Below are 14,303 nucleotides of genomic sequence, written 5' to 3' on the forward strand. Positions count from 1 at the left end.
ACTGACTGACTGACTGGCTGACTGACTGACTGACTGACTGGCTGACTGACTGGCTGACTGACTGACTGACTGACTGACTGACTGACTGACTGACACGCAGACGTACAGACAGAAGGGCAGGCAGACAGAAAGCTGGCCCCAACAGGCAGGCATGCAGACAGACAGTGTTTTGATCCCGACCCTCATATCCTCCCCAGCCCCTGTATTCGTAAACACTCACAATTGGATCAATAGTATTCTAATCAATTCCAACTGCTCAAATTTGATCCTGTTGCCCTCAATCTAATGGAGGAAAGCTAGACCATTTATCTGTTAACATGTAATCATGACATGACACACCCATGATAATCCCATGGGAATCTTATCACTAATAAGACCCATTCTTGTTACCCTTAACACAGTGTTGATTTGTGAAATAGTTAAGGGTCCCACTGAAAACAAAGTCTTCATTATCCCCAGGAGTGTGTGTGTGCGTGTGTGTGCGTGTGTATTTGGATGGGAGGTGTAATTGTGTGACAGCGAAGAGTCATTGAATTCACCCTTATTGCATTCTGGGAAATTGAGTCTCTTCATGTATAGTGAATCCAGTATGAACGCGCTTCTCATGGGTAGTGTAGTTCTACTGATTTGAAAACACTTGGCCCAGTGTGTGACTCCTGGCTGATCTTACCAAGGGACTGCCAACAAGCGTCCCTTTATGACCACAAAACACACACACACACACACTCGCATCGCAGAGGCAGCTGCGTGCTTCGCTAGTCCGTCACGTCTCTGCAAACAACCATGGCCTTGTTTTTCCTGCAGAGGACTAGAGTGGTGAGTGTGTGTGCGCGCGGGCTTGTTGTGTTGGCGGACGCGTGTGACGGGAATGTTCCCTCACCAGGAATGTGAATCCGACCAGCGTTCCTCCCTCCTCCTTTTTGAGAAGTGTCCATATTTATAGCTCTCCCGTGTCATGGCTAGGGGTCGGCGCTAAGGAGGAGGGTGAGAGAGAGAGAGAGAGAGAGAGAAGAGAGAAGAGAGAGAAAAGAGAGAGAGACAGAGGGGGAAGAGAGAGAGAGAGGAAGAGAAGAGAGAGAGAGAGAAAGAGACCAGCTAAGCCTGGAGGGCAGACCTAGAGAGAGAGAGAAAAGGGAGGGAGTTGTAGTGTAGCCTTAGGCCCACCTTCCTTCACACACCCCCTCCCCCCACCCCCCTCCACATCCTACCTTCTCTCCATTTCCCATGGACACCCTGGCTCTGCCAGCCAATCAGGAAGAGGAAAGGGAAGAAGAGAGGAGTAGGAAGGCCTACGGCTCGTTGCTTTTTATTTCTCCGTTCTGCCGGTCCCACTGGTCTCCCCTCGCTGCCCCAGCCGGGGGACTCCCAGCCTGGCCTCGGGCACAGCCGACAGCAGCCTCTCCCTCCCCCTCCGTGTCCAGGGGAGTTCCCAGAAACACAGTCGACTGGAGCGGACTGCCTGGAGGAGGGCTCCGGCCCTTTTCACCGCTGACCAGCCGGTCAGACGAGGACACTCTCTTCTCCTCTCCTCTCCTCTCCTCCGTTGTTTTTTTTCACCGGTTCTGCCACTTTGGATATTTCTCCTCCACTTTGTGATATTTTATTCCTACGGATTTGTGTCGTTCCCGTTCCCGGTTGAGGCGGAGTTTGTAGAGTTGACATCGGCCTGCTGGTATGCAGACAGACACGGGGTAAAGCATTTGTCGAGTCCTCGGCTGAATACCTCAGTTGACTTTCTGTACTTTTCTGCCATTTATTTTTGTGCACCTCACGTTGAGAAGATAAGTGTGTTGGAAGTGGATGATGTTGAGGGCCTATTGAATTTTCATGAGCTGTCACACGTTCTTGCTGCCAATTTGCAGGTGGTCATGGTTCATCTCAGACCGGTATAGAGACCGAGGTGCAGCGTATAACTGTCGCTAATGCTTCGTGTTGAAAAGGAATTGAGTGTGAGTGTGAGTGTGAGTGTGAGTGTGAGTGTGAGTGTGAGTGTGAGTGTGAGTGTGCGTGTGCGTGTGCGTGTGCGTGTGCGTGTGTGTGTGTGTGTGTAAACGATAAAATGTAATTTAAAGGTTCACTTGCCTTCAGTATTTGAAAGAAATTTGGGTACTACGTGTGTGTGTGTGTGTGTGTGTGTGTGTGTGTGTGTGTGTGTGTGTGTGTGTGTGTGTGTGGATAATAAAATGTTCACCTCCCTACATTATTTGAAATAGTGGTGCCTGGGTGTCATGTGGCCATGTTTGTGTGTGTTTGGCAGAGTGTGTAGGGGACCCTGCTTACCTTCAATACATAGAATCCTCACACACCACCCTCAACTAACCCACCCACACAGATTCACACACACACACAAGCCCTGCATGACTGTGACCTGACCCCTCTCCATGTAGACGCTGAAGGGATGGCCCATTACGACCGTTCTGAGAGGGGTGGCCGGCAGGGCCACTGGAGGAGAAGACAGCATCGCTGGAACGGACCGGACCATTGCCACAATGACAACAAGTGAGGCTGTTGTGCGCTTGTTACTGTACATGTGCCTGTCAAAGAAAGAGAAAGGATGCTAACAGTGGCGGACGGGGTAAATAATTCAGGGCGGGAAATGTAGCCCCAGTCAGGCCACGAGCCGACGTGGTGAGATGGAACACTTTCAGTTTAGTTTTTTTTTTTTTTTTGGGTGGGGGGCGCTGACAGGCAATTCTGATTGTCGTGCGATTTGTTGACGGGGAGGGGGGGGGGGGGGGGTTGGCAGGCCATTCACCACGTGCCAGGCCAGTTAGCGCGCCAGGCCACCGGGAAAACTCTGGATGCTAACCTTTTACAAAGCTCCCTGGATGCTAACCTTTGAAAGCTCACCAGAGCTCATTAAATCCTCCTGACCCAATGGGCTGTGTTATTATGAAGCTAAAGGCTAAAACATTGTCGTATAATTGGCCGTGTTATTATGTATTATATATAGACTATATGGAGAAAAGTATTGGGACACCTACACATTACATCTACAGGAGCTTTTACGACATCCTATTCTAAATTAATATGCATTTCATATGGAGGTGGTCCCCCCTTTGCAGCTATAACAGCTTCAACTCTTCTGTGAAGGCTTTCAAGATTTTGGAGTGTGTCTGTGAAGAATTTTTGCCCCTTCATCCAGAAGAGCCCTTGTGAGGTCAGGCACTGATGTTGGAAGAGAAGGCCTTATATCACCAGTCGCAATGCCAAGCGTTGGATGGAGTGGTGTAAAGCACGCCGCCACTGGGCTCTGGAGCAGTGGAAACGTGTTGTGTGGAGTGATGAATCACTGTCTCTATCTGGAAGTCTGATGGACAAGTCTGGGTTTGGCGAATGCCAGGAGAACGTTACCTGCCTGACTGCATTGTGCCAACTGATAAGTTTGGTGGAGGAGGGATAATGGTCTGAAGTTGTTTTTCTGGGGTTTGCCGAGACCCCTTAGTTCCAGTGAAGGGAAATTTTAATGCTTCAGCTTACCAAGACATTTTGGACAATTCTATGCTTCCAACTTTGTGGGAACAGTTTGGGGAAGGTCCTTTTCTGTTCCAACATGACTGTGCCCCAGTGCACAAAGCAAGGTCCATAAAGACATGGTTGGGTGAGGTTGGTGTGGAAGAACTTGACTGGCCCGCACAGAGCCCTGACCTCAACCCGATAGAACACCTTTGGGATGAACTAGAGCGGAGATTGTGAGCTAGGCCTTCTCGTCCAACATCAGTGTCTGACCTCACAAACGCTCTTCTGGATTAATGGGCCAATCCAATTCCCACAGACACACTCCAAAATCTTGTAGAAAACCTTCCCAGAAGAGTGGAAGCTGTTATAGCTGCAAAGGGGGGGGCCCAACTCCATATTAATGCCTATGAATTTTGAATGGGATGTCATAAAAGATCATGTAGGTGTAATTTGTAGGTGTCCCAATACTTTTGTCCATATAGTGTACCGTGTATACAGTTGTGGTCAAACATTTACATACAATGTATGTCATGGCAATCTTGAGTTTCCAATAATTTTCCATTTTATTATGGGTCTACTGAAAATGAATTTTCATTATGCGCATGATTTATTTTATGTAATGATTTTTCTACATTTGAAATTGATTTTCTGAAACAAACCGGAAGACTGTTTGCCTCAGTTAATGCCTACAAATTGACAACATCACTTATGCTATCGATTATCTAAATTAATCCCAGCTATCAGTTATTCTAATGGCCAGGCTTGAAAATAGAACCACATATTTTGAAATCTGGCTTATCTCTGCTTCTGTAGTGTGGACATTCACATAATACGTAAATCCTCCGTTTACCTCCATTGATTGTATTGCTTGCCTCTCCGAATCACATTATTTATTCTCTTTCTCTCTCTCTCTCTCTGTTTCTCTCTCTCTCTCTCTCTCTCTCTCTCTCTCTCTCTCCCCCTCTCTCTCTCTCTGTCTCTCTCTCTGTTTCTCTCTCTGTCTCTCTCTCAGGGGTCCTGTGTTTCAGCAGTATGATGGTCTGCATGATCATCCAGGGTCCTTCAGGCTGGGCCCCCGGCCACTACCTCCTGTAGGGAGAGCAGATGGCCAGCTGGGGGCGCTAGACCAGCTCACACTCAGACACATGGCCCAGGACTGCAGCTCTGTCAAGAATCAGCTGCTCAAACTCAAGAGTTTACTGCAGGTTAGATACACACACACACACACACACACATACATTTGAATTACTTTATTTGTTTTCAAACTCAACCCGGTTAGTTTCAAATAATTTTCAGTAGTTATTATTTTCGTTTTAACCCTCTTTGTGCAGCCTATGCCAACGGTCTGTCTTCTTCCTGTTTACATGGTATCCGTTGCTAGGAACGCTGGGTAGAGAATCTAGCGTAGGTAGATTAGAGAATATTGCGCAGGAGTTCAACGGATTCAAATGAAAATAGTATAAAATAAAAACTACTGAAAATTATTCGAAACAAACTGAGGCGAGTTTGTCAGCGCAACGAGGGAACAATTTAAAAATATGTTTTAAAGCCATCACGTTCAACTTTTAAAATGTAAGTAAAACGCGACAATGCAAATATCTTTTAACGTGAGCTTTGTTTCGGAAAATCGATTGCAGTAATGTGATATACGTTGGGTGACTAGTTTAAGGAGGTCAAATCATATTTAGACTGCTCTGGTCCTTTAACTAAAAGGTCAACAATCCTATCATGCCTTGCAATGTACAGCACCACCCTTTGTATACATAGCAGCCATTCAGAATGTGTACTCCAGTCTATGCACAGAGGTCGTTGAGATCAGGCCAGTCTGACCAGACCCCAAACCCAGCAGTGTGTGTGCATCTTGAGGCTGGGCTTTCTCCTGAAGCCCAGGAGACTCGGCTCGCCCTCACCTGCCAGGGGAACTTTCCGTCGCTTCATATCAAGAAACGAGGGGGATCTAGCTAGTTCTCCGACAGGTTTATTGTCACTGTTCATCATGTTGGTCAGGTGGGTCAACCTTGTAGCGTTGTAAATCCACTACACGTTGGGAACACCGAGCCTGCCTTCCTGTTTGGACAGGAAAATAATGTCTCTGTTGGTGTGGCTGCTCAGGCTGAACCACTTCCTCACCAAGCAAACTGTTTTATTGTTTAGCTCCCTCAGTGTTTTGCACATAAGATGTACTTTGGAAAAGAAGTGTTGGACTCTAGACAGAGCAACCTGTCTAATGGCCGCCAACTTCAGCAGCGGAAGTGGTGAGGCTTCAATCAGGTCCAGTCCAGTGATGAACTCAACAAACAGGCACACACATGCAGACACGCGCGCACACAAATACACGCACACACACACACACACACACACACACACACACACACACACACACACACACACACACACACACACACACACACACACACTGTCCTTATTAATGACTTATGTAGCACTCTAAGGATTACTGGTATGGAAATATGACTAAATGACTAGGTATAATTTATGATTATACCACAGTTATCACAACTATGAAGGAATATGGATTTAAAAACATCAAATCAACTCGTAAAGGGCACCACCCTGTTCAGGGAGACTGTCAACCTTTACTAATAGTCTAAATTATCAATCTCTATCTGAAGTCTTTGACTCAATCAAGTGACCTAAAGACCATGTGATGGCGCTACAACGACGCGATCAAAGCTTAATAATTTATTGAAGTTATATTTATCAATTATCAAAATACCATGAATAAAATGTAATAATGGATGGAAAACCAAAGGTGGCAATATGAAAACACAGCAAAATGAAATGAATGATGTCACATATTATCACAGCCTGTACTAAATTCTCCAAGCTTAAAACAACATTGTATCAACACCACACCACAGAAGCACGCTGGAATGTGACTTTATGATAGAGGTGAGTTCTATGTGAGGCTTGGCCTTGAGAAGTGAAGAGAGGCATGTGACTGATGGTCGATCGATGTACAGGGTAGCACGCCTGCACTTCTCTGTCGACAGTGTTTTGAGGAGGGTAGACGCTGTCGGTGCACGCTGACTAGCGAGTGGGTCGCGAAAACAGAGTTCAGAGTTTCAAGTCAATTTCAGAGCTCTTTGGGGTACAACAAACTGAAGGAGTTATAGAAAGGTGGCAAATGTCTCCTTGTAAACTTCTGCTCTCGCCAGAAGTAGGATCGTTTGAAGAGTGGAAATTGCTAAGACACTGTGTGTCCACTCACATATCTTAAAGTAGTAGCTTTTCAGCAATTCCTCTGAGACAGATTGATTTCCATCAATCAGGCACAAGCTTGATCCTTAAAGTTATAAGAAAAAAGAACAAAAGAGAACGATTTTCGCTTGTCCCAAACTTATATTCAACAGGAAACCGAGGTGTGTCCTGTTTGCACAGACAGGGAACGATTGGTCACTCACACAGTGGTGCGTGTGGGCTCTCACCCACCATCATAATACATTTTCCCAGCATGCATACTCAACTAATTCATGACATTAGCTTCAGATTGATACTAAACATCGTTATTGACCTGGCAGCACAGAATCACTTATTTACAACACACAGTAACGCTGGTTAAAAATTCAATGCATTAATGCCCATGCTTTATTCCTAGGGCTCATTTTCATTGTGGTTGCATCACATAGTTCGGAGAAAGTAATTTAACTTTATTAATAACAAAAGTAGAAAGAATGTATCTCACTTTTGTATCACTGGGAGTCTGCTGGGAGCCGGAAGGAACGTTTATTGCCTGGGGAAAGGGAATTGCCTTAGCATTTGGTTTCAGTTAATGACTCCTCAAAGCCCATTTCAGTGGCGTCCTCGGGCTAGAGAGGGTTCTGTCAGGTTTACCATGGTCTTGACAGGAAGCGGCCCAAATGAACCACTTTGTCCTCTGCGTGACCTACTAATTGGTCACCGCGTACGGGATACAAGGATGTCCCTGGCTTAAGCCTGGGGTCTGCTGATCTTAGGAGTAGCTGAGGGCACCAACATTCCCGTGTCGGTGAGATGGTCCCACAGTACGGTCTGATCGTTAATAATATTTGACATTTCCATAATCGGCTACACTTTAAGCAGAATATGTATTTATTCCAGCTCGGTCAACTGGTTTGCCCTCTAAGTGAGTGGAAAATTGGAGATCATATAATGTTAGCGATGCTAGCTCTGCTAAGTATCAAATAGAATGTGCAGATTAGAATAAATATAATGTCTGGGTTTGAGGCTGTTTCCTCGACGAAGGCTCTGCTGCTTCATCTATTTTCAGCTCCAGCAGGTTTATAGAAGTGTATCGCGAGTCAAAGCTGCAGGCTGGAGCAGCACTCTGAACTAGAGAGGTTATTGGATTCGGGGCCTTTGATGTAGCTGTAACCATATGGCAGTGACAATGATCCAAGTGCAGACACATTGAGAACTGCCTTATCGTATCTCTCTCTCTCTCTCTCTCTCTCTCTCTCTCTCACACACACACACACATACACACACTCACTCCCTCACTCACTCTTTCTCTATCTCTCTCTCTCTTTCTTTCTTTCTCTCCCTCCCTCCCTCCCTCCCTCCCTCCCTCCCTCCCTCTCAGACCATCTCCCACCTGTATTTTTATAGATCCTCTCTACGGACAGATATATAGAAAGATTCTAAGAGAAGATATGAGAGTCGGCTTGGTGATTCATTGATTTAGTTGTAACAGTTGCCGGGCTGAACTGTAGCAGAGAGTGAGTGACACTGAAGCCGTGGCCCACGTTCATGTCTTGAATCCATGTGCCCTATGTCAGCTCCCATCTGATGCTACTGTACTGTACCCAAACCGACCTCCTCATAATCAGTTAATGGATCTTTGATGGGCTCAGACAGACAGACAGACAATGCGCACACACACGCACACACACACACACACACACACACACACACACACACACACACACACACACACACACACACACACGTCCGAAATGTCAGACACTTCTGTCTCTGTCTGCCTCACGTCTGACCCTACCAGACCCCAATATCTATCTCTGCGTCAGTCTGGATAAAATTGCCACTGTCCACACACATGCACAAACACACAAGCGTGCGCACACACACACACAGCACTCAAAACTACGACACGCGTTGCCCTAATGACCTCTGGTCCAAGGACATTACACAGAAACATTGTACTGCCTGGGAGATGAATTGTATTACTTTGGATCGTGTCCAAACTTTGATCGGAAGCTAACAATATCACATACAGGTATCAGCTTTACAAACGTTCATAAGGAACATTTCACTGACTCTGTCTCCCATCTCCTGCGTAAAGAAGCTTGAGCACCAGCTGCCAGTAGCACAGCCATGTGGCCCCAGAGTGCAAGGCATTACGGGACAAGTAGGCCCATAATGGCTCCTAGAGTAGCTTAATTGGGTTTGTAAAAATAATAATAATAATTATAAATTACACACACAGTTGTGAACTGTAATGATGTGCTGTGATCAGCAGTTGACACTCCAGTTTGTTATAATTGATTTCCCTTTGCAGCAACAGATGGACAGACAGACTGAGTTGGAGTGCTCACCACTCATGTGCCCGTAGAGACATGGAGCGGAACAGTAGCCTGTTTTAGCTCAGACAGTTAGACTGTTTTAGCTCAGACAGTTAGACTGTTTTAGCTCAGACAGTTAGACTCTCAGACGAAACTAAAAGTTTGAAAGTGAACCCAGATTTCGGTTAGCCCTGCATGAACCCTCAGAAAACCCATTTTTCGCTAATTTCTTCTTCCAGGTAGAATTATTTAATCAAGCAAAAGTTCTAACTTGGGACATTTTCATCAATTACAAGGTCCTACTAGGAAATAGTGTAGTTCTTAAAGTTAGTTTTTTTTTCAATTTTAGAACCCTTCCCAGGTGTGCAGATTACAGGAGACTGATGGACAGTGACTCTGGGGATTCAGAGCTGCAGACTCGCTCTTGCCACTTCAATTCCAGTCTAATCAATACCTCCCTCTCTCCAGCACATTGGCTCTACCCAACCAGAGAGCCCTTGTCACCAGTAAAGCACTTCAAGGACAGTATATGGAGCATTGTGGATTGTGGGCTGTGTGTTGGGAGCTTGAGGAGCGTTTGAACTGCTTATGGTGTGTTTACAGATGGAGGATGGAGGCGTGGTCCCTGACATCGCAGAGGCCAGTGAGGACAACACGGCAGCAATGCAGGTCAGTAATCAGCCTTCGACGCATACCACCTCAGTCCATAAACACAAGCTTATTTCATCCTAGCGACGGGATCTAAGCCTCGGTTGTACTCCCACACGGACAGCTGCAGACTCGGCGGACGCGTAGGGGCGCGGTTCATACTAGTTCTGTAGTCCGCAGCAGTTGGAACTCTCATAGTCTAGAGGGCGCGTGGATTATAACGTGCCGTCACAAAAAAAAGGCGGGCATGCGGACGTCCGCGCGGAGCCTACGCGTACTGTACACCCTCTCGCGATGAAATTCACCTCACGTGGACCCCCGCGTACTGTGAAAGGGTTAAATGCAGACAAACAGGAAGGTGCCAGCTGTTCGGCCCTGCAGTACGCCTGCTCCCCTACTGAGTCTGTGGCCACCTACAAATATCTAGGGATCATAATGGATGATAGCCTCTCTTTTCAATTTCATATTGATCGAAAAACCGATTAATTAAAAACTGGGCCTTTTCTTTAGGAACAAAGCCTGCTTTTCCTTTAATGCCAGGAGACGGCTTGTTGTTGCCACTCTCTGCCCTCTCCTGGACTATGGGGTATTATATATGAATGCTCGCTCCCTATATCTGTTGGATGCAGTCTGTCACTGAGCACTGAGATTCATAACAGTCTATAAACCCCTCACACAACACTGTACACTGTATTCTGTCGTCGACTGGTCGTCGCTATCCAGGCCCAGAACTCTGCACTATATCTTTTCATTTATAAATCCATCCTTGGAGGTTTGCCCACTTGCCGATCCACTTACACGTCACGTAAACAGCCCTGGCATCGCCTGCACTCCCACGACTTTATCGCTCTCAGCGTCCCCTCAGTCTGTACTGAACTTGTTAAAATGGCCGCCTCCTACGCCGCCCCCTCGACTGGAACACGCTACAGCAGGAACTGCAGCTGTCCAGCTTGATTCCCCGAGGGGATTTGAAACTACTTTTATGGAGGCTGGAGGGAGTGTCTGTTGGGGACTGCTCTTGCTCAGGCAGGTACCTACAGTAGTGTACTGTTTATTTGAGCCCTTTTGCGTTTATTATTTGTATATTCTGTCTGTCTGTAAAAAATTTTGATTGCTATCATTTGTCTGACCAGGTCTCTCTTGGGAATGACAGATTTTACCTGTATAAAAAAAAAAAGAAAAAAAAGAAAACAGGGCTTAACACACCTTGACTGCGGATGTGCGTGTGTGCATGCGTGTGTGTGCTTGTTTCAGCTGGAGAGCCTGATGAAGGAAGTGATGGTACTCAGGGATGAGCTGAAAATGAAAAACAAAACGATCGCCCAGCTGACGACGCAGCAACAGCAGCTACAGCGGCAGCAGCAGGCGGTGAGAGCAGAAGAGACAGCCACATACATACTGCACACACACTGTGTTGTAACTGGGAGCTGTTCCTCCATGTTTAGATACCTACGTGTGTCTGCTCGATGCCACCTCACCTCAGCTGTGTTAGCTTTCAGCAGGACCCGTCTCTGTCCTATTACTCATTAGTCTTCGGGTCCCATACTGTCCTTAGTCTCGCAACTGTTATTCCCACATGGAGTGAAATACCAAATGTCAAAGCCGGTGCTTCTTGCCTAGAACTCTTGACTGTCTCTGCTCCAATTATATCACCATACTTGCTGTTCAAGCCCCATGTTCTCTCCAGTACTGTTACCAATCACCTACTGGGCATACAGTACTATAGGCAAACAGGATTTGCAGGCTTCTGCCTGAACCTTTTAAGTGCAGAGATATTGAACAATGAACAATGAGGAAGAACTCTTACACACGCACTATGCCACTTGGCACATAGTATTATTATGCTTATTTTTAATGATTCCCCTGTGCTGGTTTTAGGAATATTTGTTGTTGTGTTGTGCTAACTTGTGTTGTCTAAGATTATTTTCTGTCACGACAGACAAGGTTTTCTGAATTGAAATGAAATGCATAAAAGGGAGAGAGGAGGGGAAACGATGAGAACTACTGTAGGAAGAAACATGGATGTATGAATGCCACCCGGTAGGCTAGCTGACAGAATACAGTTGTCAACGGAAGCAGCCGTGCGCTGTTCCGCGCTAGGGCGGGGCAAAATGACAGTTTCCACTGCGGCGCATGAAAAGGCACGCTGAAGACGTAACAGCTCATTTGCGAGGCGTCTGCATGCGCATCACGCTTTTTGCCGGGGAGATTGCAGAAACCGTTATACATATGCATGGCGGATTGATGAAAATTACTTTAAGAAAATGTAATGGAGATTTTGAGTGAAGTGCCCCTTTAATGTGTGTACTAAGTACGATCTTCCCTCTGTGCCTTTGGCTAATTTGTAAATTATCTCATGACAAACTTGTCAATGAGCAACTTTGACAGGTGGACTGCTCTCACCTGATCAGTGGAGCCGATCAACGAAGCTCTCATCCATTCATAAAACTGGCGTGGGGATGACTGAGGTCTCTGAGCTAGACATCACAAACAAGTTTCCTCTCGACTCCCCCCCCCCCCCCCCACCCCCCCCCTCTTCCAGAATGCCCATCCGGGGAGATGCTCTTGCCACCAGAGGGCGCCGTCGACGCGGGCCGACAGGCGGACACGCGACGACAAGTCCACCCAGACGCCCTGGAGGGGGCACGGCCCTACCGTGAGTCTAACGGCGACGCCGTCACACACACACACGCACCCGTCTCCCGGTCTGCCAGTCGCGTGTCTCACAGCCATCTGTCACTGCTCTCAAACACCCGACACGCCCCCCTCCCCCCCCCGCTGTGCCCTGTCGCTGGTGCTCCTGCCAACCCCGTCTCCTGTCACTACCAGGCTGGCTCCTACCCCTCGCTCCTCAGGGGACGGGAAAACACACGCTCGATGCGCAGGGAACCGTAAGGTTCATTTCACATTTCTTCTGGATGTTTAGATAGCTGTATGACTCTGCACTCTCTCTGTCTCTCTCTCTCTCTCTCTCTCTCTCTCTATCTCTTTCTCTCTCTCTTTCTCTCTGTCTCTCTCTCTCTCTTTCTGTCTCTCTCTGTCTTTCTCTCTCTCTTTCTCTCTCTCTCTCTCTCACTTTCTGTCTCTCTGTCGTTCTCTGTCTCTGTCTCTCTCTCTATTTGTCTCTGTCTCTCTCTCTGTCTCTCTCTCTGTCTCTCTCTGTCTCTCTATTTGTCTCTCTCTTTCTCTCTCTCTCTCTGTCTCTCTCTCTGTCTCTCTCTCTCTGTCTCTCTATTTGTCTCTGTCTCTCTGTCTCTCTGTCTGTCTCTCTCTCTCTCTGTCGTTCTCTGTCTCTCTCTCTATTTGTCTCTGTCTCGCTACCTCCCATTTTCTTTCTGTCTCTACTTGTTTGAGAGAAAGCATTGTGGTGAGATATTGCCAGACCACACGCTTTCTTTCTGCCACCAGAGAATAGATTTCTCTACAGTGCTGCAGGCAAGGTGTCTAGTGCACACTCCCTTAATAGAATATTATGTGTTAAAGATCACACACACACACACACACACACACACACACATACAAACACACACACATACACACACACAGTTTTTCTTCTCTGCCTCATGTAAGTGTTGTGTGAGGTGGCTGACTGTAATTGCCCTCTCTCTCTCTCTCTCTCTCTTTCTTCCAATGTCCCTTTTTTCTTTCTCTGTCTGTATTTCTCTTTTTCTTTCTCTCTCGGCCTCTCTCTCTCTCTCTCGCCGTCTTTCTTTCTGTCTCTTATCTCTCGCTTGCTTTCTATTATCCACCATTATAGATTGCATTCGATTGCCTCCATTGTGTGCTGTAGTACTGTAATGATTTTTTCCTTTCTCAACCTGGTGCAATAGCTCTGAAATGTTAGAGGAGAAATGTGTTTTTACCGCCCCCCCTCCCTCCAAACCCTTATTTAAAAGTAACAGAAGTCAGTTGGTTTTTTTCACTCCTTCTCAAATAGAAAGGCCTAAAGCCTAATGTATACTCAGTCGACAAGTGTCGTACGACCAAATACATACTACCGAACGGGCTTACCGGGCCCAGGCCTGGGGGCCCAAGAGCTCAGGGGGCCCAAGAGTTCAGGGGGCCCTTTCTCGTCGCATAGTTAAAGGACTTAGTCATTCATGTCAATAACAAGTCACAAGAAAGAAACGATCATGTTACGTTTTAAATTAGTGTTTATCTGTAGTACTTTAGAGGGGCTGATTACTCCATACAATATGGCCCTTTACGTGTCTGTGCCCAGGGGGCCATCATAATCCGTCTATGCGTATGACAAATGTCTGTCGACCGAAAGAAGAAGAAAAAATGTCGACCGACATTTAGCAATTATACTTCGGCGGAGTGTCTGACCACCTCCATGGTAACTTGCAGACGTGTGGCTGATTGTCTCTATGACAACATCAAACTCTGGGCTGTTACATTACTTTCTAAAGTGTCATACAGCAAAGTATAAATTGGCCTAAAGTCTCACACTGTCTAGATTCACACCGCCACTGCCACAGTTCACACTCTGTCTCTCTCCCTCTCTCTCTCTCTCTCTTTCTCACTCTCTCTCTCACTCCTCTCCTACTCCCTTGCTCTTTCTCTCTGCGACCCCCCCCCCCCACCCCCTCCAGACATGCCTAGTCTCTCTTCTCACTCCCTCTCTCCTCTCTGAGAGTTGAAGGGCTTGTTGGAGCAGATGGAGCGGCTGCTACC

At 46.7% G+C, this 14,303-nt stretch overlaps 1 protein-coding gene across 1 annotated transcript in view; it reads left to right on the forward strand.

Moving 5' to 3' along the window:
• ccser2a (coiled-coil serine-rich protein 2a) overlaps positions 1 to 14,303 on the forward strand; it is a gene marked incomplete at both ends in the record, with an annotated part of 44,173 nt that overhangs the window by 16,349 nt on the left and 13,521 nt on the right. The window contains 5 exons of the mRNA XM_084461384.1: positions 2,388 to 2,499; positions 4,472 to 4,664; positions 9,582 to 9,647; positions 10,881 to 10,994; positions 12,169 to 12,282. Of these exons, the coding sequence (XP_084317510.1) occupies positions 2,388 to 2,499; positions 4,472 to 4,664; positions 9,582 to 9,647; positions 10,881 to 10,994; positions 12,169 to 12,282 (599 nt within the window). The remainder of the gene's footprint in view (positions 1 to 2,387; positions 2,500 to 4,471; positions 4,665 to 9,581; positions 9,648 to 10,880; positions 10,995 to 12,168; positions 12,283 to 14,303) is intronic.

Source organism: Borostomias antarcticus (assembly GCF_949987555.1).
Source record: "Borostomias antarcticus genome assembly, chromosome: 2".
Classification (NCBI taxonomy): Eukaryota; Metazoa; Chordata; class Actinopteri; order Stomiiformes; family Stomiidae; genus Borostomias; species Borostomias antarcticus.